This window comes from Gossypium raimondii, chromosome 11, assembly GCF_025698545.1.
Source record: "Gossypium raimondii isolate GPD5lz chromosome 11, ASM2569854v1, whole genome shotgun sequence".
Taxonomy (NCBI): domain Eukaryota; kingdom Viridiplantae; phylum Streptophyta; class Magnoliopsida; order Malvales; family Malvaceae; genus Gossypium; species Gossypium raimondii.
In genome coordinates, this window is record NC_068575.1 from 60,525,004 (window position 1) to 60,550,690 (window position 25,687).

Consider the following 25,687-nt stretch of genomic DNA (forward strand, 5'->3'; position numbering starts at 1 on the left):
TTTGAACGAATTACATTACCCATTTTGTTTGCCACATAAAGAGTATATAGCGAAGATTATTTTCATGAAAAGAAGACATTATTCACATTATATAAATGAATTGAATTAAGTAAAAACATATTTATATTTTTATTATTTTTAAATTCTCTGAACGATTTTTTAATATTTAATAACATATCTTATAAGATACATTCATTTTCATAAAGTAACTTAATAACAGAAAACAAATTAGTAATAAAATTTAAAATTTCATAAAATTATCACATCCTCAAAAGTAATTTAATGATAAAATTTTAACAAAATTAAAAATAATTTAATATTATTCATAAAATTTATATATTTTATTAATAGCTATATGGCATTTAGAAAAAAAAATTAATAAATCAAACTTAAGTAGTGAAACCAATGCTACCCACGTGGCATACACGTAAGCAAAAAAAAAAAAAACCCCGGGTTCAACTGTCCAAGTGTTTTCTTTCACATTTTCATCTTATTTCTTTTTTTTCTTTCCATTTTTTCTATTAGAACGAACAAAACTCAGATAACATATCACCAGGAATTGTTTTCAACTCTCAATTCTGTAATTTTCTTTTTGATTTTTTATTATTTCCCCTTCATAATCTCATTTCATCACCTACTGTCACTTGTTTCTCACTTTTAAATTTATAAAATAATTTTTAAAAAATATTTTATGAATTTTCTATGCGCCAAACTTTCTCTCATTTTCCCTCAATCATTTCATTTTCTTTGCCTTTCTCTCCGTATCTCTCTGTAATTTGCCGTTTCGGTTACGTATTGGAAAATGAATTGAAATTGTTAGTAATTCTATGATAAGAAATCTTCATTCATTTGAATAATTTGGTGCGTTTTGGAGCGGGCATTGACGGAGAAATTGTGTTGATTTTAATTCTATGATAAGAAATCTTAATTTATTTGAATAATTTGGCGTGTTTTAAAGAAGGCATTGTCAGGAAACTTTTTTGTGTTGAATTTACGTCGGAATTGAGTCGATTAAATTTGAAATTGAGAACCTGACTCGGGGATCCGTGGTGGGTTTATTGAAAGAGAAATGTGATCCAATTTGCGGTGATAGGAAGAAAACGTTTTGGATACTATCGGCGTAGTAACAGCGCCATCAGATGGCGCTGTTCAGACGCTTGTTTTACCGGAAGCCGCCGGATCGGCTTCTCGAGATCTCCGAACATGTCTACGGTAACTTTTCTTTTTCTTCTAATTTATTGTTCGTTTCAGTTTTAAAATTTGGAAACCATCTACATTCTATCAGAGGAATGCCGATGGATATTGTGTTTGAATTCTCTGATTCTATCTGGGAACTTAATTTCTTATCTACATATTTTTTTGTATTAATTTATTTGGACCATGCACTGCTTAATTTAATGAATTTTAGGGTTCTGTTGATTAATATTGGGATATTTTATTACAATTAAGAAGGTTCTTAGCTTGTTTCTTTTCGTGGTTGTTGGGGAGAATTGGGTGGCATTGTCACCTTAAAGCAGAATTACTGAATTGATTTGCTAATGAACTTAGAAACTGATGTGCTGTCTGTGTTTTCTTAATGCATAGAATTTCCATACCATTTTATAAATGTTTCTGTTTGGAACTATAGTTTGCTTTTCTCCATTTTAGGAAAAGTTATAAAACTTCCTTTTGTGAGCATTTGTAACGAACTTTACAGCTAGAACTTACCATATTATATTTTGGTTTTTTTTTTGGAGGCACATGGTTAATAAGTTTTGCTCATTTGATTCAACTTTTGTGTCGGTTGTTTTTCAGTATTTGACTGTTGCTTCACTGCTGACGTTTTGGAAGAAGATGAGTTCAAAGTGTATATGGGTAGCATTGTGGCACAGCTACAAGACTACTTTCCAGATGCTTCTTTCATGGTTTTTAATTTCAGAGAAGGGGACAGGCGGAGCCGAATTTCGGACATTTTAAGCGAGTATGACATGACAGTTATGGACTACCCACGGCAATATGAGGGATGCCCGTTGCTGCCACTTGAAATGATTCATCACTTCCTTCGATCGAGTGACAGCTGGTTGTCATTGGAAGGGCAGCAGAATGTGCTTTTGATGCACTGTGAAAGAGGAGGATGGCCTGTACTCGCTTTCATGCTTGCCAGTCTTCTGTTATATCGAAAACAATATAGTGGCGAGCAGAAGACTCTTGAAATGGTCTACAAGCAAGCTCCTAGGGACCTTCTCAAGCTTCTGTCCCCTTTGAACCCTCGGCCTTCTCATTTGAGATATTTGCAGTATATTTCTAGAAGGAATTTGAGTTCTGATTGGCCTCCAGCACATACACCTAGAGATTTGGATTGCATAATTCTTAGAGTTCTTCCTCTTTTTGAAGGGGGAGAAGGCTGCAGGCCAGTTATACATGTTTATGGAATGGACCCCAAAACACCAGCCAATAGAAGTTCTAAGCTTCTGTTTTCAACTTCAAAGACGAAAAAGCAAGTTCCTTACTTCCGAAAGGTGATGCCTAAGTCACGCAATTGAACTGAAAGATAAATTGACCAAAATTTGGGATGTTCTAATAAGGTTTGTCTGCAGGAAGAGTGTGCATTGGTGACAATAGATACTCATTGTCATATTCAAGGGGATGTTGTGCTTGAGTGCGTCCATTTATATGACGATTTGGTACATGAAGAGACGATATTCAGAGTTATGTTTCACACAGCGTTTGTTCGAAGAAATATTTTAATATTCAATCACGATGATGTTGATGTGTTGTGGGATGCCAGGCATCAATTTCCAAAGGACTTCACAGTAGAGGTAGGTTAGGTTATTAGTCTGTGACTATTTTTTTTATTTACTTTCTAAACCTGTAGGAGTTGAATGCATACTCATATCTGTATCAGGTGGTTTTTATGGACCGTGATGCGGTTGTCCCTAATCTCCCCAGAGTCGCAACAAAAAGTGAAGATCGGAATGACGGTGAATGTGCTTCACCAGAGGAATTTTTCGAGGTGGAAGAGATCTTCAGCAATGCAGTTGATGCGGTGGAGGGAAAGGTTGATGTGCTGGATGGAAAAGTCGATGCGCTGGATGGAAAGGTGGATTACGACAGTCAGATAGTTCATGAAAACAAGCCAGAGCAGAAAGATATCTTGAGAGAGGATGTAGATTCCCATTTGCTGGATGGAAAGGTGGATTACAACAGTCAGATAGTCCATGAAAACAAGCCAGAGCAGAAAGATATCTCAAGGGAGGATGTAGATCCCCATGCACTGGATGGAAAGGTGGATTATGACAGTCAGATAGTTCATGAAAACAAGCCAGAGCAGAAAGATATCTTGAGGGAAGATGTAGATCCCCATAGAATTCAAGAATGTTCCACATATGATGGGAATAAAAAACAGGATGTCAAGTTTGATTCTAGTATAGATGCAGTGAAGGACATAGCTATGGATGATGTGAATTACAAATTACACATGAAGCTGGATTCTGACATTAATGCTGTGAAAGACATAGCTGTTGATGATGGAGACATTAAGGCCGGTTCAGTGGAATTTACTATCAACCTGTTGAGAGAGAGAGAAACCAAGGAGGTGACGGAAGATGTGCTTGGCAAGTTGGAAGACACGGCAGATACAGGCAATAGAGAAGAATCTGTTCCACTGAAGAAGCAAAGGTTGAAAACCGATGTTTCCAGATCTAAACCCGAGAAAATACTGCCTATTTCAAAGAAACAAGACGGGCTGTCTCCAAAACCAGCTTCAGATTCTGCTCTGGTGAAACCAAAGAGCCGACAACTAGAACCTCAGGGCCAACCTGCAAGGCCAGCAAAGCCAAATGCCGTATCTCGGTGGATCCCTCCTAACAAGGGATCTTATGCTAATTCGATGCATGTATCGTATCCACCATCAAGACCTAATAGTGCACCACCTGTACCATCCAGTACTTTGAGGAAATCGAAGTCTGTTTCCAATCTAAAGGGTTCTATTGGAGCTGTGATTTCAAAGGATGTTTCATCCAAGCAAAAATGTCAGAAGGTTGACGATACAAAGACTTCAAAGGATTTTTCATCCGAGCAAAAAGGTCAGAAGGTTGACCTTACAAAGCCTTCAGGCTCTCCAAAAGAAATATATACCGCTCCAATAATTCCAACACCACTGCCTGGCTTACAGCAATCAGTATATATTCCACCTAGCACTCCAGCAGCTGCACCACCACCTGCTCCTCCTTCCCCACCTCCACCAAGATCTTTGTTGGCTTCACAATCTTTGGAAGAAAATACAATATCTATACTACCTCCCCCACTTTCTGGAAATGTTTCTAGAATGTCTTTTGCTGCATTATCTACCCCTCCTCCTCCTCCTCCACCACCACCTTGCACAGCAATAAAAGTACATACTACTGGGATGCTTTCTCAAAATCCAGTGGCAGTTCCTCCACCACTGCCTCCCTCTCCCCCATTTTCTAATCCTCAGATTTCTAAACTCTTTTCGTCTCGTCCACCACCTTCACCACCTTTGAAGTCTAGGTTTTCTTCAGCTTTCCTTAATGTACTACATTCTCAAGCTCCTCCTCGCCCATCTCCTGTCAGATCATTGGGTACATCAAAACTTGGTAATGTACCTTCTTTCCATCAAAAGCCCCCTCCCACTCCTCCAACTCAAGGTGCTATGGCTCCATCTATCATGCATGAAGTGCTATCAGCACCTTCTCCACCCCTAGCCCCTCCATTGTGTGATGCTCCATCCTCCCCTCCCCTCCCACCTCTAGTACCCACTAGACATGTACCTTTGCCACCCCCACCCCCCCCACCACCTCCTCAGTATAGAGCTTTGGCACCTCTATCGCAACCAATGCCTCATTACATAGCCTCTACTCCACCAATACTACTACCACCACCTTTATTGCTGGGAATGTGTGCATCTTCTTCACTGCCCTCACCAATGCCTCATTCTCCATCTCCTCCCCTTGAACTACCCCCATTGATGTCTACTACCCCATCTCCTCCACCACCTCCATTAACTAGTGCCCCAACTCCACCTCCACTACCCCCATCAATGTCTACTACCTCAATTCCTCCTTCACCACCCTTATTGATCTGTAGTGCCACAATTCCTCCTCCACCTCCATCACAACCCCCATTGATGTCTAGTGCCCTCCCTCCTCCACCTTCAGCACCCCTATTGATGTCTAACGCGTCACTTCCTCCGACACCTCCATCACCCCCATCAATATCTAGCTGCCCTCCTCCTCCTGCTCTTCCACTCCCATCAATGTCTAGCGTCCTACTTCCTCCTCTAGCTCCACTACCCCCCTTGATGTCTAGTGTTCCACCTCCACCTCCTCCTCCTCCAACTCCATCACCCTTATCAGTGTATGGCACCCCACTTCCTTCATCTCCACTAGCCCCATCAATGTCTAGTGACCCACCTCCACAACTCCCATCAATGTCTAATGCCCTACTTCCTCCACCTTCACCACCCTCTTTGACGACTATTGCCCCACTTCCTTTTCTACCTTCACCATCCTTTTCAATGACTAGTGTCCCACCTCCTCCACCTTCATCTCTACCTCCCCAATTGACATCTAGTGCTCCAATTCCTTCTCCGCCTTCACCATCCTCTTCAACAACTAGTGTCCCACTTCCTCCTCCACCTTCACCACCCTTTTCAGCAACTATTGCCCCACATCCTCCTCCACCTTCACCACCCTCTTCAACGACTACTGTCCCACTTCCTCTAACCTCACCACCTTTTTCAACTACTATTGCCTCGTCTCCTCCATCTCCACCACCTCCACCAATGTGTAGTACTCCACTTCCTCCATTTTCACCACCCTTTTCAACTACTATTGCCTCGTCTCCTCCATCTCCACCACCCCCACCAATGTGTAGTACTCCACTTCCTCCGCCTTCACCACCCTCTTTGACTAATATTGTCCCATCTCCTCCAGCTCCACAACTCCCATCAATGTCTAGTGCTTCACTTCCTCCACCTTCACCACCTTCTTCGGTTACTAGTGCCTTACCTCCTTCAATTCCACCACCATCTCCACCTCCCCTATTGATGTCTACTGCCTCGTTTCCTGCTCCACCTTCACCACCCTCTTTGACAACTAGTGCCCCACCTCCTCCATCTCCACCACCCCCATCAATATCTAACACCCCACTTCCTCCCCCGTCGGTATCTAGTGCTCCACTTCCTCTTTCACTTTCGCCAACCACTTTGATGACTAGTGCCCCACCTCCTTCACCTTCACTACCATCTCCACCTCCCACATTGATGTCTACTGCCCCACTTCCTCCTCCATCTTCACCACCCTCTGCAACGACTAGTGCCCCACCTCTTTTGTCTCCATCACCCCTATCAATATCTAGCATCCAACCTCTTCCCTCATCGATGTCTAGTGCTTCAATTCCTCGTTCTCCTTCACCAACCACTTTGACAACTAGTGCCCTACCTCCTCCATCTCCACCACCTTCTTCAATATCTAGCACCCCACCTCCTCCTTCACCAACCACTTCGATGACTAGTACCCCAGCTCCTCCATCTCCACCACCCCCATCAATATCTAGCACCCCACCTCCTCCCCCATCGATGTCTAGTGCTTCAATTCCTCCTTCACCTTCACCAAATACTTTGATGACTAGTGCCCTACTCCCTCCACCTCCTCCATCTCCACCACCCCCATCAATATCTAGCACCCCACCTCCTCCTTCACCAACCACTTTGACGACTAGTGCCCCACCTCCTCCATCTCCACCGCCCCCATCAACATCTAACACCCAACCTCCTCCCCCATCGATATCTAGTGCTTCACTTCCTCCTTCACCTTTATCAACCACTTTTTCAACTAGTGCCTCACCTCCATCTCCACCACCCCAATTGGTGTCTAGTGTCCCACCTTCATCACCCCCATCGATGTCTAGTGTCTCACCTCCTCCACCTCCACCACCCTCATCAATGTTTGATGTCCCTCATCCACCCCTTCCCCCATTACCTGGAGTGCCACCTCCACCTCCTACCCCCTTTGGAGCACCACTCCCACCACCTCCACCTGTTAATGAAATTGTAGCACCAGCCCCACTTATGCATGGAGCTCCACCACCTCCACCGTTGCCTCCTACTATTGGAGAACCACCTCCACCGCCACCTTCTGGGGTACCGCCACCTCCACCGCCGCCTCTTGGAATTGAACCACCACTTCCAGCGCCACCTTTTGGAGTTGGACCACCACCGCCACCACCACCTCCAGGAGGAGGAGCACCACCTCCGCCACCACCTCCTGGTGGAGGAGCACCACCTCCGCCACCACCTCCTGGAGGAGGAGCACCACCTCCTGGTGGTGGAGCACCACCTCCGCCACCACCTCCTGGAGGAGGAGCTCCTGGCCCTCCAGCACCACCTGGAGCTGTTGGTGGTGGACCTCCGCCGCCTCCACCATTCGGTGCCAAAGGAGCTGACGCAAGAGGAAGAGGGCGTGGGCTATCACGTTCAGGAGCTATTCAAACAGCTAGGAGATCCTCCTTAAAGCCCTTACACTGGAGTAAAGTCTCAAGGGCAATACAAGGAAGCTTATGGGAAGAATTGCAAAGACATGGAGAGCCTCAAGTGTAATATATCTTGTGATGTTGATTTAACTTTTCTGTGGTATACTTCCATAGTGAAATTCCTGACTAAATATCTAGGCTAATATTCCATTATTATATGTTTGTATTACTCTTTCACATGTATTAATTTCCTTTTTTTTTTTTTTTTTGTATTTGCTTACCTTTCCTTTATTTCTCCTAGTGCACCAGAATTTGATGTGTCAGAGCTTGAGACTCTTTTCTCCAACGTTGTTCCTAAGCGTTCAGGTGACAAAGGGAAAGGCAAGTCAGCTGGACCAAAAACTGACAAAGTCCACCTGGTAATCTGAAATTTCATTTTTCTCAATAACTATGCATCTAGGTTTTTTTATGGGCGATTGTGGTATTATTACTTGAAGCATCTTGTAGAGTTGCTACAAGGTCTGTGGTCTTAGAAATTGAGAATTTTTAATTTTTAGGGTAGGTTTCTGCTTAGTCATGGGGAAAGGCATTCTGATCTTTGTTTTGTAATTCAAATCAACTATAATGCTTATCTTTCTAATTGCTTAACTATCATAAGACCATCATAATTCCATTGCTAACAGATTTGGTTTATCACATTGTAGATTGACTTGAGGAGGGCTAACAACACTGAAATTATGCTCACTAAAGTTAAGATGCCACTTCCTGATATGATGGTAAGCTAGATATGGTCATTTTCTTGTGTTTATTAGCGTTTCTTTTAGACAACTGGAGGATTTATCTATGGTGTTCCATTTATATAGAACTTGGAGTTTAACCCAAAATATATATGAACAAGACAACAAGGTTGTTTGATTTGTTTTTTTTTTTTTAGCTAGTGGTTGCACTTAAGTTTCCAAAGATGTGGTGACCTTAGCATCATTAGCTTCTTCTATGGATTCTGTTTTGGTGTAATGCAAATTCTTAGGATTGTCATGCTAAATCTGACTCACTTAATGGGGGCATGGTGGGAAATAGGATTCTCTATGAATTCATCTCCTCTTTTTTATTTTCTCCTCCTTTTTTGCCTTAGTTTTAACCAAAGATACTCAGTTTTATTTGTTAACTTACCATATAGAGCTTCTTGAATTTATCAGGCTGCAGTGCTAGCAATGGATGATACGGTATTAGATGTTGATCAAGTGGAAAATCTCATAAAATTTTGTCCAACTAAAGAGGAAATGGAACTTCTCAAGGTGATGCTTTAGCATATGCATATAAATATATTCAGTATTGTATTTAAGCTATTTAGAATTGCTTTTTACATAGTATAAATTTACCATTAGAAGTTTGTCTTCACTGATTGTGATTTACCCTCTTTTTATTTTTTAGAACTACACTGGTGACAAGGAGAGTCTAGGGAAGTGTGAACAGGTCTGCATTTTCTCTCTAACCATATTTTCTCAATTTTTCAAATTGTTAGACTTGGGTTTCTTACATAGCTGGACTCATAGATGGTTCATTTCCTTTGACATGCTAAATATACTATTTTTCTGAAAATTATGTCTTTGTCTTCATGTTCTTCTAAAATTTGACCTTCTAATATCTTTCCTCCAGAGCATTTAGCTCAGTGGTTGGTGCATGCTTCCCCTGACTCAAAGAGCTGGATTCAAGTCCCCCCATCTCCCAATATAAGAAAACTCTTTATGCCATTCAGTTTAAGAAATTTCTTTTAAAACTGAGATACTTTGGTATGATAGTGAATACATTTTCCTGGCTTGGTCACTTCGAATGACTGAATTACTGCTTTCTTTTGATTCGGTTTTTAGGGAGTGAGGGGAACACAATGGAAAACTTGTCCTCCCTGCCCCCTTTCCCCAAGTTCTTTTTATTTTCCTCTCTTCCTTCTTCTAATGAAAAGAGACTATAATTTCATGTACCGATGTAGGAATTTATACTGCTTGTTAACAGTTTCCTTTTCTGTTTCCTGATATATTGAATTAAGTGTTTATTTTCAATATTTCTGAAATATTTTCTCAGTTTTAAGAATTTATACTTTCTAAAACCCTTTGGCATGAAGTATTCTTTTCAAATCATAGTTTAAAGATGGAAATTGATGTCTAAGCATTGATTTGTTTTTATCTTTTTGCATTTTTATAGGGACATCTAAACCAAGATGAAGATTGTACTTTTGATACCTAGTCCTATATTTCCCTACTATATTTTTGGAACAATTTATGTCTGATAATTCCTCAATAAGGATAGTAATGTTAGCGAAATTTGTTCAGTGATGTGGACTATTCATGAGCATAAATACAGTTAAGATTTTCTGACTGAAAGTTCAAGCATAGGGAGCTTCTCTGATAAAAATTCATTTTGTTTACTTATGGGTTTATTCTTATTCTGAGAGATATAAACTAGATTACTCTATATATTTACCCATGGAAAGAAGTGTGGTATGGGAGGGTGTATATGGTTGTACATTTAGTAGAGTGATAGGTTTGTCCTTTTGACTTTGTGGTTCATTTGAGGAAGAAAAATAGAAGGATGTTTCAGGGAAGAATTACTCTTTAACAATCTCCTGTTCTGTACTCCCTTGTTATAATTTAAAAAGGCAGCAGTGGCTGGAAGCAAGAGGCTATTGATTTTATGTCTCTGTTGCTTTGTGCTTCAGTCAGAGCTGCCTTGGTTCTTAGTGGTAGTATGGGTTCTTTCTAATTCAAAAACGAGAAAGAAAAGGAAAGAATGGGCAGATAATGTATCTCTGTTATAGTACTAGATTTTGGTTGATTCAACATTAAGAAGATAGTTGAAGTGCTGGAGAACAATGATTTATCATATAGCATTGTAGCAAATACAAGATAACAATTTTCTGGCATTCGCTTTTATGAAGAAGCTCTAACTAAAACATTTAGTTCCTGGATGCTTCTCTAATAACATCTTTCATTTGATCCATCTTTGTAAAAACTTCTAAACCTGAACAAGTTTTTGATTTTTCATGTTCAGTACTTTTTGGAGCTGATGAAAGTGCCACGAGTAGAGTCAAAACTAAGAGTGTTTTGTTTCAAGATTCAGTTCCGAACTCAGGTTTGGCAGTATCTCCATAGTTAATCTGATTTGATAAATTTAAAATATTATTCAATAATTAATCTCCTTCTTGTTTCTCCTTTTTCTTTTATTGAATCACTTGTTTATCCTCTGTTCTTACATTTTTTTACCATCTGCAGGTTTCTGAATTTAAAAGGAGCTTAAATATTGTAAATTCTGCATGTAATGAGGTATATCATTAATGTTGTTGATGACGGCAGTGTTTATTCGTTCTTATCTTGCAACTTTTGTATTGGTTATATAGGTACGAAATTCCCTTAAATTGAAGGATCTCATGAAGAAAATTCTCTATCTAGGAAATACATTGAACCAAGGAACTGCAAGGGGTAAGTGACATTCAATTTTTCCTTTTGGCTTCAGCCTTTGATGCTACAATTGCAGCTTATAAAAAGATTATGCAGAGAAAATATTACTAGCTAAACCACATGTAATGTATTACTAAAACCAATTAAGGTTGGCCTGTCCAGTCCTTCCATTATCTAAGAATTGGGTAATATTGAAACCGATCAAAAACCAGTTATTTATTGAACGGGTAAAAAACCAATTAATTTTTTTTCCCTTTTTCTTAAATTAAAGACCATGCCATTAAGCTAAATGCATATTATTGTTAACTATTATTATATTAACTATTTATTTTACATTAAATTAATGTTTAAACATAAAAAATAAAATAAGAAACAATCAAACCAACTGGTTTAACCTGTGGTCCAGTTTCTTTAACATTGGCATTTATGTCCTTTAATGTCGAACTTCTACATCTATGTCTTTCATTTTGAATTTTTAGATGATAGTAATGTCAATCAATTCTTTGTCCCTTGTTATGCTACTAGTTCCTTTGTTTTGCATTTTCTTTTTCTTTTCTTTTTTGCCAAAGCCACTTGTCCCAGGTGTCATGTTTTTTATGCATTTAATGCTAATCAACTATTCAGATTTGAGGAAGTGAAAATTCTTCAACTGCTGTATGTTCCTTTAATACGAGCCTTCAAATCATTCCTGCTATACAGGTGCTGCTGTTGGGTTTAAGTTGGACAGTCTTCTAAAGCTCACAGATACACGTGCTTCTACCAGCAGGATGACGCTAATGCACTATCTTTGCAAGGTCTGGTTACTATTTTTTTCTCTCTTGGTGTTTAATTAAAGATCATTCTGTTTCTTGTAAGATCTGCCTCGATTATGTTTTACACCCAGTTTATATGTTACTTTGCTACTGGAGATTTGTTTCTGATACGAACAGAAATGGTTGATTTCAATCAAGTCTGAACTGTGTTTTTATTGTGGCTTAGGTCCTAGCTGCCAAGAAACCAGCTCTATTAGATTTTCACCTCGATTTTGTTAGCCTTGAAGCTGCAACTAAGGTTTTCATTAGTATTTTTACGTTTGAGTTTGTAGCTTGGTAACACTATGTTTAGTTTGAAGGCTTGGGTCCTTGCAGATACAATTAAAAGCTTTAGCAGAAGAAATGCAAGCTATAATTAAGGGATTAGAAAAGGTTAAGCAGGAGCTGGCTGCCTCAGAAAATGACGGTCCTGTTTCCGAAGTTTTCCATAAGGTACATGGTTGTTTTGTTTCTTCCTTCAACATACATATGCGGTAGAATCTCGATAAATGAATATTCAATAAATTAATAAGTTCAGTTAACTAATAGAATCTCAGTCTCAGTTGAGCCAGTTTATTAATTCAAATGACAGCCTCACTAAAAGCCTAAGACTATGTTGCTCAAACTTTTCATTTTTTTGAAATACCCATGTTGAACATATGGACATGAGCTCCAAGGATCCTCCAAATATATAGAAAACTTTAGAAAAATCGAACCATATCCATGCTGAATTCATAATTGTATCTGACATTTGCTACCAAGTCTAAGAAACATAGGCATAAGATAATATTAATATATATGTATATATTTTATAATTCTTTAGGCCCAACAAATATATAAGATAATGATTTCTAAAGAAACATAAATGTTCATATAAAACAATAAGTAAATTTCAGTTAACAACTTTTACCTTATTGTTTAAGCTCTTCTAAAATTTAAACTTTAAAATTGTTTTTCTTTTTCTTTGTGCCTAAACCAAACTAAACCTTACTCTTAATATTTTGGAATGTACACACCGCATTCAGCGCATTCTTTTCATGTTTAGCAAGTAGTTATTTAAAGTGACTATATAATTGTCATCTCGATCTTGATCATCATCAGTAGGCCTATTTATGATCCCTTGAATAATTTATCCTTAGGTGATTCCATCACTATATCCAGTGCTTTTAGTTTATAAGTCATTCATGCATCTTAGTAAAAGAAAATAGTAATCTACATTTATAAGAATTGAAAACATAAAATTCCTTATAAATTAATAAAGATTAACCACCAACTGAATTCTGGATTGGTTACTAGCTTCTGCATTTTTTTCGTTTTATCACTCTTTGCACGTGTAATTGCTCTATAAAATAGAACAAGAGAAATGTTATGTAAACATGCCATAGCCCTAAAATTGGGTTTAGCGAATAAAGAACCATCGTACAAGTTTATGATTGTCACACAAGGGGTTATTGCTAATATAGTGGAATACTAAGAAAATAATGTGGCTAGAAATGATACTTCCCTTTTTTGAAAGATCCTTCAGTTAATGTTCCCTGAGTCCTGATCTATACATGGTAGTCCTCCTTTCCAATTGAAACGTCACCAGGCTTCATATAATCATTATCTGATGCAGTGGAGTGAGCATTTGTTATGGCCTTGCAATCTACATCAAAACCTACCTAATGCTTTTTATTTTTCAAGGGAATAGTTTCATTGTTCTAAGATTTTCCCTTTTCTTTTACCATTTTAGACATTAAAGGAATTCGTTAGTGGTGCTGAAGCGGAGGCAGCATCTGTAACAAATCTATACTCTACGACGGTAATTTGCCAACTTTTTACATTTTCGTTCATATGTCATCTAATGTTCTCCTTCTCCTTTGATTATTGTCTTCAATAAATTTTTTGACCTTTTTGGTGGACAGGGTAGAAATGCAGATGCACTTGCACTCTATTTTGGTGAGGATCCTGCCCGATGCCCATTTGAGCAAGGTATATTGTGGATGTAATACCTTCCATACATGTTATGCCTGAGTGGTTATTTACAATGAGCATTACAAGAATGTTAAGGGAAAGGATTTTGACTCATCTTTCTTCCTTTCTTCTTCAATATTTGAACCCCAATTCAATGCTTCTTTCTTTTTCCTTTTCTCCGATCAATTTGGAAAAAGGATCGGTCGTCATATAGTTAGTGAACCAAATGTTCCAGCAAGTTGTCTTGTTAGGGCCAAAACTGAAGGAAAATTTACTGGAAGAAGTAAAAAGATGAGGATGGACTGTCTAGAGAAAGATAAAAGCAAATTTGTGATTGAATTTAGAGTGTTTATATTTTTTAGGGAGGTCAAATACTTGTTAAAGTATGAGAAAGTCTAAAAGTGGATAGTTTTGGAAAATATTTCCATTATTCACACCCAGATTGACTCTAACTGTGATCAATAAAACAAGTCAAATATGCAAAAAAAAAAAAAAAAAATTGAGAAAAGGGTTCCTAACTTAACAAATAGTTAAAAGCCAATTGAAAGTAGTTGTTTAGTTTCTTTATGAAACTAGAAAACTAGGGTTTCCTGAACTTTTATTTATCTTATTTCAGTGGTCATATATAGAGGAAATGTATATTTGGTTAAAATGGAGGAAATGGCTTAATGGTACAACCGACTTGTACATAATGGTTTTATGTTGAAATAAACTCATGATTTTACATCATCAACTTTTAAAGTGTTAGATTAAAAGAAAAAAAATTCCCAACACTGTTCTTTTGCTCTGTAATCAGATTCTGTTCAGTAGTCATGCATTAGTCTTTATCATAGTTACGATTTCGGTTATTTCAATCTAAATTAACATATTCCTTCATGGTATACTGATTTTACGTGGTGATTTGAAGTTGAATTGGTCCAATGCAGTTACTTCAACACTCTTAAATTTTGTGAGGTTGTTTCGAAAAGCACACGAAGAGAATGTAAAGGAGGCTGAAGCGGAGCAGAAGAAAGCCGAGAAGGAGGCTGAAACAGAGAAGAGTAAGGGAAAGCAGGAAGCGGAATAGTCCAGGATCAGTTTCTCTAATCCTACAAAGGTAATATTGCCCTTGTATAGCAGCTGATGTCTGTGCCAAAGAGTTCACCTGAATGGCAGGAAATGCTGCTTTTGAGGGCTGATGAAATGATGATGCCTGCCTTCGGAGATGTTGTAAATGAGGCAAGGACCTTGACCAGGAAGCTTGCAGGCCTCGAACTTTGCATGAGGCTTCAGGGACATTTTCTATGGTAAGATGCTCAATCCCATTATTGTTGAATGATCGATGAAACTTTCGGAGTAGATGTCCCATGGACCAAGCTTCGAAGCCGAGTGGTTATGATCACAACCGAGCAGTGGAGGTTCTCAGTGCAAGTTATCAAGGTCAGTGCAATGACACTTCTAGCATTAATCCAATGCTTGGCGGTGTTAGGCGATCTCTTTTCAGCTTCCACCATTCATTTATTGTATTTTCTTCAGCACCAGAGAGCGGATGTGGGACATTAAACCCCTGAAAATCCTTACTGTACCATGACAAAGTGTAGGTGTACAAAGCTCTAACCACACACAGAGTAAGCATCCAATTCATTTTTCTTGTAACATAAATCATTTTTTTGTTTTTTCATTTTAGTTCTTTTTTCTCCTGGAAAAAAGATGGAGATTTTTTTGACAGTAGCCAATCATAGAAAAGAGATTGTATAGGGTGTTAGATTTTAGAAATGAGAAGAAATTAGAAGACAGGCATTCTTAGTGTAATTGTAATATAGCATCAAAATCTTGCTGTCCATTTTAAACAGCTTTGATATTCTTTCATTTGATTTGATTCCTCAATCACGAAAATATATCACGAAAATTGCTTGCTTGTTCTTTAGCCGTTCTCCATTTGCTGAAAGTTACCTTTTTAGAGGTGTTTTTACCAGCTTTTGGGTTTTGGCTTTATAATGAGTGAATAAGTAAAAATAAGATAAATTTTAAGTGTATTTATTAGTAAAAAGAAATGAGATGAGAAAAATAAGACAATATTTTTCATCTTAATGTATGAAAGAAAAAATGGAGCTATGTAAGTTAATTTAAAATGATGTATTTTTCAAGACATTTATTTTTATTTATACTAAAAATTATATATTTATTTCTTTTCTTTTCTTTGTCACTCCACTAAACAAAGTGAACAATCAAAACAATTATCATTTAAAAATGTGAAAGGATGATTGATTCTAATTATAACTGTTGATATGGTATTAATTTTAAAAACAAGTTAAAAGAGAATTAAATATATATATTTCCTTTCCTACAACAAAAATGAATCATTGATCATATAATTGCTTCAATGAATTTATATTTGCAGTATTCTTATATTTCTCTTTCTTTGAATACTCAAGAAAAAGACTTTGATGATTCCAGAAATAGACTGTTTCTTCCAATCGGTTTTGAAAAAAGCTCTCCCAACATTTATTTTCTTCATTCTTCCATGATTTCAATCCTGTAAGAACATGTACCTTGTTGATCTATCAACCAACCAGTTTTGCAGCTTTTGAAGAACATAAAACTCACAATAGTATCAACAACAACAAAAACGGAGTACAAATAAGCAATTAAAATCCCTTCTAAAGCCATTGGAAAACCAGTTAAACCACCAGCACCATCATAAGCTCTCACAACACGACAATGGAACAATGCTTCAATGGCTGCCAGGGCCAAGTTTACAACCACCGCCAACGTTAAACCAGTCAAAGTCCTCCCTCTCAACAAAACACAAGCTTTTAGAATCGCTAAAAAACCACTGTGTTCTTCCATTGCAGATGAAACCAAAGCTAAGTTGCAGATTATAAAGGCATTAGCAACGATGAATGAATAAAGAAGAAACCCTGAAACTAACACGAAAAGGATCCATTGTGAAGATGATGAGAACCCAAACCCTTCAAAGAGATTAAAAGCAAAGAACAGCAACGAAAAAGCTGTTGAATTTGCTGAGATAAGGAAAATGAAATTACAGACATGGGTGATAAGAAGAGGCTTGTAATAAAGAGATAAAACTGAAACCAAATCTGGTTTTTGTTGGTTTAAAAGATGAAAAACATAAGATTTAGTGATGAGGAAGAAAGAAAAAGTGAAAGGAAGAACAAAGATTGATGACGAAATGGTTTGGGAAAGCTTGGAAATGAGAAGTGTGAAGAGATATTGTGATGAAAGTGGGAACCCCATAGCTTGAGAAATAGCTTTCAACTGACTGTGAATTGATGGTAAAACATGGGAAGATGGGATAAAGAGTTGGGAGAGAAGAAGGTAAGATGAATAAGGGAAAGCAAGGATGGCAGCCATTGCTGTCAAGTGTTGATAGCTTTGAAAGAATGTGTAAATTGATGTTCTTAAGATGTTGCTTGTTTCCTTCTCCATTTTGAGTTGTGTATTTGTTTTTTGCCATTGTTCTCAGTTTTATCATATAATGTGTATACACACACCAAAGGCTTCAATCTTTTTCTCCTCTTTTTAAGTTTTCGTGAAATTGGTGTGTTTTGGACTTTTTCTTTGGAAGGTAAAAAGTGTTTTTTCAATGAATAAGATTGGTTAACAAAAATTTCCAACAAACCATTTTACTATTTGTATTCTATCTCGAAACTCTGTCCGATACTTAAAAGATTTTGAATAAAAAAATTAAATTAAAAAATAAATTCAGATAAAAATTATGTTGAATAGGAATTGAGTTAAAGGTTTAATATTCAAAATTTCAATTTGATTCAACCCTAACAGTGCTATTTAGAAAAATTAGTTAAAAATAATATATCTAGAAAAATGTTTTTGATAAAATATTATGTCGAATATTAGTCCACCTCAAGTTTTATTATTTAAAGTTTGAGATCAATTTGACTCGGATTATATTCGAGTGTACAAAATGTTATTTTTTATTTTATATCTTATGTAATTTTCATCACGTGTAAACTAAATACACTATAATGTAAATATTAAAAAGTATATCAAGTAGTTTATATTTATTTAATAAGAAAATAATATATATAATCAAAAATATTAAATAAAAATAAAATATTGTTTTAAAATAAATTTAAATTACAAATATTAGTAAATTGGGATAAAAATTGAGACTAATCCCCAACTAATCAACATCTCTACAATTATATAATTTCATCTCCAAATCAACCCCTAAAAGTTATTGATTAAAATTTGCATATATAATTGAGTAGGGCCAACGTGGTCAGTGACTGTTTCTTTGCTTTCAAGAAAATAAAGAATAATAACTCAGAAAAAAGAAAGAAAAACTTAAATGCCAAGATATTATGATACGAAAATGCATTAAGATATGTGAAAAATAATATACACGAATTTATTAAAATATATTATAGTAATTAACTAAGTAAATTGAACATATATAACTAATATGCACATTATAGTTGAAATTATTAATAATAGCATAGAATTTTATTAAATAAAATTTATTTAAGGTTTATACTTTAAAGAATAGTTGCTTAAGTTGGAAGGAATAATATGCAATAAAGAATGATAGTTTCATAGCCATAGGTGAAAGGTCAAAATGATTTATTATGTGATTTTCTAACTTTTTTGTTAATAAATAATTATATTAATCAATGAACTAATTAGCGGATAAAGACGAATTCAGGTTATTGTCCCTTCACCATAATTAATTAATTATTTTTAACAAAAATTTAAGTATTTAAGTTAATATAAATTCACAAACATAATTATTGATATTGAAATAAAATAATCAAGCTCATCGCCAAGCCTAATTGAGTAATTTAGCTTGAGCTTTAAAGATATCTCTATGATGCTCTATCATGTGTTCTCATATATGGATTGAATCCAATCCATCAATTTTAATCTAAATTATTTCGTTTTTTAATCCATTTGTTCTCTATTCAGTTATATATTTGTAATTACACTTGAAAATAATAATTAATGTTAACTTTTTACTTTTCAGAAAAAAATGGCATTTACTTTGTATTTTAAAATTAATTAGGTGAAATTTCATAATTAACTAATATCATTAATAATTAATTTTCATCAAATCAACCTTAAATCTAAAAAGAATACACTCATCCAATTATATTAACAAATTAAACAAAGTTACAATTCACACTAAATTTATTTTATTAATAAAATTATGAAAATTTACCAATTAACTTCATTAAATCCACCCTAAAATCTAAAATAAACACTAAAATTTAACATTATTATCTTTGAACGCCAAAATGCAAACTTTTGTCATTATAATAGCAATCGCATTGTAAGGGAAAAAAACATAAAAAACACAACTACCATATTAAAAAAAATTTCTTACTCAGTTACCAAATAATGATTAAACCTAAAGAGATAATAATCCCAATAAAGACATGTACAAAAGATTAGCAAAAATGCTTTAAATAAAAATGGTATTTCCCTACATAAATACAAAGTCCTATTGCCTTTTGTACAATTCTCAGGGCTTTAACAATGGCATGTCTCAAATCAAATGGTTAATATTCTACATATCTCTTCAACAAAGAACAACAGAGTGGTAAAAACTAAAACTAACCCCAAAAGGTAAAAATAAGAAAAAGGGGAAAAAATGATACAAGAACATCAGAAAATGCACATCAGCAGCATAAATCCCTATTACATCACATTCAGTCTTTTTTTTTTTCTTTTTCTTTTCAGAAATCAGAGGACTTAAAGCAATTTCAAGCCAGAAATATCATCATACACAACATCGGTTTCGGCTTTGGTTTCATTCGAGTGCTAATTAACTAAAACATAAAATGGGAGAAGCAAAAATAAAAATAAAAAAATAAATAAAAAGCATGAGTTTCACTTCTACATGAATGCTGCTGGCAAAAGGAAAAACACCCATCTTACTGTCTCTCTCGAATTTTAGAATGCTGTGATCATTCTCCATACCCAAGACGCCGTCTTTTTACTGAACAGCTTCAAATCTCAAATACCCTTCAAGCTATAAATCAAATAAATGAGCAACATTTGCAGTTAGGAACCATGTTCTTAAGAGTATATCAGACTATATATAATAACAGTAATTGCCTTTGCACCAAAAGTAAACTTGAGAAATGCACGATAAAATAAGGTTTTGTAGTTGACACCAGAATAATAGTTGCTTCATTTTAACTGAATTAACAAATGTACGCAAGCATACAGCAAAAACCACACATATAAGCAAATCTGCAACTAAATCTCAGAAAAGATAAGTTGGGAATCTTACAGCCATAATATGCAATCAACAATGCATAAAAAGATGAGCAATAACCAATAATTACCTAATTATGTATTAAAACGACTAGGCACGGGCGTTAAATCTTGTAGGTTGGTAGAAACGCATGAAATACAAGAGAACTACAACAATAAGCATAGTAGAAATCAAAATTGGTGTGTAAAGATGCTAATAAAGAACATCATTACATAAATCTCAGCTAGCCTACAGCATCATTTTGAGATCTTCAACGATTAAGATACATGACTACAAGTACAGAACCGAATGAGCAATTTTGAACATCAACAATCCCACAAATTCAGAGATGAAACTTCAACGATTATTTTATGGTTACTGAACGTTCGGATAATATGATGAGGAAAACATGGTCAAGGAACTTACTTCTTCCGTGAAAAATTGAGACCATGCTCCATGCGAATAGGAGCAGTGAACAAATTCAGGCACTGTACGAAGAATGGTTATGAAATGATGACCACAGGACCACCAGCTGAGAGAGACATCAAAAGTGAATGATTGAACCTAAGGTTTCGGCAGTTACTAATTCTTTTTTTTTATTATTTTTTAAGAGGAAGCTTCTGCTATAAGAGGCATCAAATAAGTCAGTCTGAGGTAAGTCGTCGCCTCTTCCCATAATCAGCATCTCTAGATCTTGAGCGATGCTCCTCCTCCTGTGATAATCGTGACTTACTGTGAATCCTTGATGACCGTCCCCTATCCCAATCATCATCATGCTCAGGCTCACGGTCCCTGTACCTATGATGATCTGCATATCTGTCTTTGTCTTCCCTATGTCGATCCCGATCCCTGTCTCGATCACGTTCCCTATCACGGTTGCGGTCACGATCTCGAGAGCGTTCCCTATCCCTGTCATGCTCCCTATCACGTTCTCGACCAATGTCTCTATCATCCTGGTGCCCTCTTTCTGGCCAATCATGACCATGGCCAGTATCCTTCTCCCCAGGCATGTCCCTATCATATCCTGGTTCTCTATCATCACGATACCTTCTTTCAGATGATCCAGACCACTCCTTTTCTGAAGCTCTATCTTTTTCTTTCATTGGATTTTGCCAACCTCCTCTATCATGCGTAGCCTCACCATATTGATGGTCAGCTTCCTCCCCAAAACTAGACTCTCCAGCTCTCCCACCACCATGCTCATCACCACCCCATCCTCCCATGCTGGGATCTGACCACATTCCCATATTAGGCCCATCTACACCACCTGTGGGCATCATTCCCATACCGTTCATGGGCATACCTCTTCCAAAAAATGCAGGGTTAACATGAGGGGCCACTCCAGGCAAACCAACTCCCCCAACAGGAGGGAACGAATTTAACATCCCAGAAAATGGAGGCGTTAGAGCACCGGGAAAGCCTCCATAACCACCCATTCTCCCCATGGCTCCACCAAAAGCAGGACCAAAACCTTGACCCATCATAGACTGTGGATGCAAGAGAGGAGGTGTTGCACCAATACCTTGTCCAAAACCATTTCCACCATTTCCCATAATACCTCTACCACCCATCCCACCAGGCCTGTTCCTCATAGGACCACCTGGAGCTCTATTTCCCATCCCCTGAGCATTGCCTCTTCCCAAATTCCCTCTCCCATAACCTCTATTATTATCTCCACCTTGATAATTCCCACCAGTTTGAATGTTATTGCCAACAGTCTTGCCTCCAGCGTCATTCGGGCCCCTCCTAGCTTGTGAAAGAGCAGACTGTGCCATCTGTTGGTTCCGATTTAATTGAGCTTCTCCCATTTTCTTAACAGTAAATGGTGATGCAAAGGCAACAACACAAGGCCTTCCATTAAAAATATGCCCATTCATTCCCTCCTTACACGCTGTGGCTGCAGCTGGATCGTAAAACTCAACCTGACAATATCCTTTCGACTTCCCACTTGCTTTCTCATCAAAAAACTTGACTTCTTTCACGGGCCCATACTTGCACAACTCTGACTCTAGTTCAGCATCTGTTGTCCACCAATGGAGATCTCCAACAAACAATATTGTCCCACTACCTCCGCCACCACTTCCACATCCACTTGCACCAACACCAGGACCAGGACCAAGACCAGGAACAGCACCTGCAACACCCACATTTCCACCACCATTCCCAATCATAGGACCACTGACACCACCACCATTCACATTCCCAGCCCCTACTCCTCCATGCCTCATTAAGCTCTCATTCTCAACACTCCCCATATTCCCTACACCATGTCCCTGTTGTGCCATACCACCTACACCAGATAAATTATTGTTGATATTATTCCTACTCTGCTCTGCAGCCATATCATTCAACTTAGATGATGCTCGCTCTAATTCAACCCTAAGCCCATTTCCACCACCATCGCTACCCGCACTAGGTCCCTTTACATCACAAATAGCACCACTTCTAAACCCTTGACTCTCATGAGAAACCCTAGAATCCCCTCTTCCAACACCATCCGCAACCCCAGGATTTGAAACACCAGGTTCAGGTGCAGCATCCATTGGTGCCCCACCAACTTTCTCACCAATATCATTATTATTAACAACATTATTTGCACTATTCTTAGTTTCCTCATTCCTAAACCCTAAATCTTCGTTTTTTCTTAAAGACTGAAGAAACCCTTCGCCAACATTAACATCATTATAAAGATCCTCATAATCATCATCTTCTTCACCTAAGAAACCCTCGTCAGCAACAGCTGAGATTGCTTCGTTTCTATGGAACTGATCCATCTGATCCCCTCCCTCTCCTTCATCCATCTTTTCCCCTAAAAATCTCCAAAAGAAATATATAAAGAATATATATTTCTTCTTGACCAATTTCAAAGCTTTGAACTTTCTTTTTCTGATTCCTAGAAAAAAATGTGAGAAAGCCTAAATTTAACAAAATTAAATGATAAATTAATTAAAATGCAAAGAACGAATTTAGGGATCTTACCAGGTTCGTTGAAGTGAGAGACCAAAGAGAGAGAGGAAGCGAAACCCTAATCTTGAAAGTTTGAGAAATTACATGGATTTCTTTTGTCTGGGATTTTCATTTTTAGTAACGGTAGAATGCTAACGTGCGCACTTGTGCATAGATTTTACATGTTTTTTTTTGGGTAAACTGCACAAATAATCACTCAACTGTAAAAAGTTTTCATTTTAGATTTTCATTTTAGGCACCTAAAATAAAAAATTTATAATTTAAGCACCCAATTATATAGTTTGATCATTTTAGTCTTAAAACCACTAACAACAAGTTGGCATCACAAAATTTAGCACTCAACTTTTACATATTATATTAATTTAATCATAATTTTAAAAATTAACCTTCAAAATTTACAAATAGTTTCAATTTGATCTTAATTGTAACAAATTCAAAAAATACATAAAAAATAAAATAAAAATAAATTTTATATTAATATTAAATAAAATAAAATCCCTACCCCACCAGATCTCCCTGCTTGTCTTAATTCTAAAAGCTTTGTTAAGAGTATATTTAATCTTAAAATTTTTATTATATAATTTGACATAAATAAATAATTAACTTAATGTAACGTAAGAATGAATCATATTAATAATTACTACAAAATAATGAACCTAGCATTAACCATTATTCAATTAAATTATTTTTGTATGATAATGAAATTCCAAATGTTAAATGCATACTATTTAGTTATATATATATATAAACAAAAAGTGATTATTTAGTTAGAAGTACTTTGTACTTCAAATATATATATATATATATACTTTGACTTGTTGAATTTTCATGTCTTTCAATATTTTTCTAAACTCATTGTGATAATTTATTTAAATAATTTGATGTGTTAAGCAAACAAATGAACTTATAAATATAATCACAAACCCAACACAGAAATTTAAATATAGGTATACTCATAAATAATACATGTCAACTAATTATAATTATAATCTAATTAGTACAAAATATAATTGAATTGAAAAATTAGCATAAATCAAAATAAATTTGAATAAAATTCATACATTATAAAATTTAAATTCAAAATAAATTTGAGAGAATACAAATAGAATTCATGAATTGTATTATTTGTTACATTGGTTCGAACTCTCAAACGGGTAAAAAAGGCAACATATTTTACATTTTTTTAATATAACCCCGCATATAAAGTTAAAAACTACACTATTAATATATCAAATGATTATTCAATATATTAAATTTTATGTATTAAAACAATTATATAAACCAACTTAATTAAAGTTGGAATTTATTTATTTTCTTAATATACCTCCACTTATTAATTAAAAAGAAACATTTTTGTTACTAGATTTCATACAATTATTAAATTTGTCATGAATTAATTAGGCATAAACTCATTTAAGGAAATACTTCAATTTATTTTTATACAGGATAATTTTATATAAAAAATTACTATGATGATATTTTTGCTTTTTTGTATTTTCCAGTAAATTAGAAAAATAAATTTAGAAAGAAAAATAACACACAAAACCTAAACTCATCATACCAGAAATTTTTTTTGAAAGATAAAATTATTAATTCATTCAATGAATGGAATCATACAATCAGGAGAAAAAAATAACAAACACTCGTCGTAGATGGTGAAAAACAAGCTAAAAATCAACAAAAGAATTAAGCATTCACCAAATTAGAGAGGACAACAAAACCATCTCTAAAATCACTTGTAAAATTATGGTTACATGAATAAGCAATACTAAAAAGCATGCTACAATAGCAAATAAAAACTTTTAAAATTAAAAATTTATTAAACAATGAAAAAACAAATAAAAAATATATAAATACTCTCAAAACAGAAACATATTAATAAGCTGATGAAGAGCTACCTACTTTTCAAGAAAAATTCTTAGCGGCTGGTAGAGTTTTATTAAACGACAGGCATATCATTTGTCCATTACAACTTGTGAATACAACAAAAATATCTACAAAATAGATTTGTAAATTGAAAAGAGAGAAGACATATGTAATGAATAAAAAAAAAAAGAAGAAAGGGTTGGTGGAAGGAAAAAAAGGCGAGCGGTAACCAACTCAAAAATTGACACAATCGTTGAGCAAAATAAAAGATAAAAAAGATAAGAAACAAACTGTTTGAAAAATCTACGAAATTTTAACATTCTTATTTCAACCAAAATCAAATTACTTTCTTATATAAATATTTTATAAATGTAATTTTAATAATATATTTTCTCTCTTTTTTTTATTAATAATATATTTCTCTTTGGTAAGTGAATATAAATAAAAGCGACATAAGAGGGATAAGTGGGACCAAACGCCTGGGAAAACCTTATTCGAATTTAGAATATGTATTAGGTACTTGGCAATGTGGGGAAGGGTCTAGTCTAGGTTTTACATATGCTAGACTTCTTTACCGTTTAATATTATTATGGAAAAATATTTGATATAAACAAATGTTTTTTAAGTATGATAAAATATTAAAAAATAAACCTATAACAGTTTTTAAATTTTGGTTATTGAATTAAATATATATAATGTTATTATTTTCATTTTAAAAACACTAAAAGGGAAGTTTCAATTTTCTACTCTCAAGATTATAGTAGTGGCCTCTAATTGTACCACGAAAGTTCTTGGAACAGAAGATTTATATCATTATTCCAGTTAAAATACGATTTTATTTCAAATTAAAAATTCATTTGTGTGAAGTGTTCTTAAGTTGAAATAATAATAATAATAAACCTTCAACTTTTATTAGATAAATCCTAAAATAATCTGTAATTTTATTGACATCAAAAGGTGGAATGAAG

At 35.6% G+C, this 25,687-nt stretch overlaps 3 protein-coding genes across 10 annotated transcripts; 1 reads left to right on the forward strand and 2 right to left on the reverse strand.

Moving 5' to 3' along the window:
- Positions 1-530: 530 nt before the first annotated feature.
- Positions 531-15,514, forward strand: LOC105802060 (formin-like protein 20). Of its 7 annotated transcripts, XR_001136098.2 has the most exons (18): positions 534-1,212; positions 1,795-2,498; positions 2,577-2,798; positions 2,885-7,593; positions 7,772-7,889; positions 8,175-8,246; positions 8,667-8,765; positions 8,902-8,943; positions 10,516-10,596; positions 10,737-10,787; positions 10,862-10,943; positions 11,622-11,716; positions 11,901-11,972; positions 12,050-12,166; positions 13,446-13,514; positions 13,618-13,684; positions 14,593-15,085; positions 15,182-15,514. XR_001136098.2 is itself a non-coding variant. In XM_012633477.2 (17 exons), exons 1-17 carry the CDS (start codon positions 1,140-1,142, stop codon positions 14,660-14,662), a joined length of 6,762 nt encoding a protein of 2,253 aa, XP_012488931.2. In that variant the 5' UTR covers positions 533-1,139; the 3' UTR covers positions 14,663-15,514. The 7 variants fall into 7 exon arrangements, 5 of the variants coding, with proteins under 5 accessions (XP_052480152.1, XP_012488931.2, XP_012488935.2 ...); XM_012633477.2 differs by having other exon boundaries at positions 533-1,212; positions 14,574-15,514; XM_012633476.2 differs by having other exon boundaries at positions 14,593-15,514.
- A 645-nt stretch (positions 15,515-16,159) lies between these two features.
- On the reverse strand, positions 16,160-17,020 carry LOC105802063 (uncharacterized). Its single transcript, XM_012633487.2, has one exon. It carries the CDS (start codon positions 17,018-17,020, stop codon positions 16,160-16,162), a length of 861 nt encoding a protein of 286 aa, XP_012488941.2.
- A 2,261-nt stretch (positions 17,021-19,281) lies between these two features.
- On the reverse strand, positions 19,282-23,017 carry LOC105802061 (uncharacterized). Of its 2 annotated transcripts, XM_052623965.1 has the most exons (4): positions 22,866-23,017; positions 20,313-22,779; positions 19,978-20,053; positions 19,282-19,658 (listed from the first exon to the last, which is right to left on the reverse strand). In XM_052623965.1, the coding sequence occupies exon 2, from the start codon at positions 22,685-22,687 to the stop codon at positions 20,531-20,533; it is 2,157 nt and encodes a 718-aa protein (XP_052479925.1). In that variant the 5' UTR covers positions 22,688-22,779; positions 22,866-23,017; the 3' UTR covers positions 19,282-19,658; positions 19,978-20,053; positions 20,313-20,530. The 2 variants fall into 2 exon arrangements, with proteins under 2 accessions (XP_052479925.1, XP_012488939.1); XM_012633485.2 differs by lacking the exon at positions 19,978-20,053.
- Between the last annotated feature and the right edge of the window lie 2,670 nt (positions 23,018-25,687).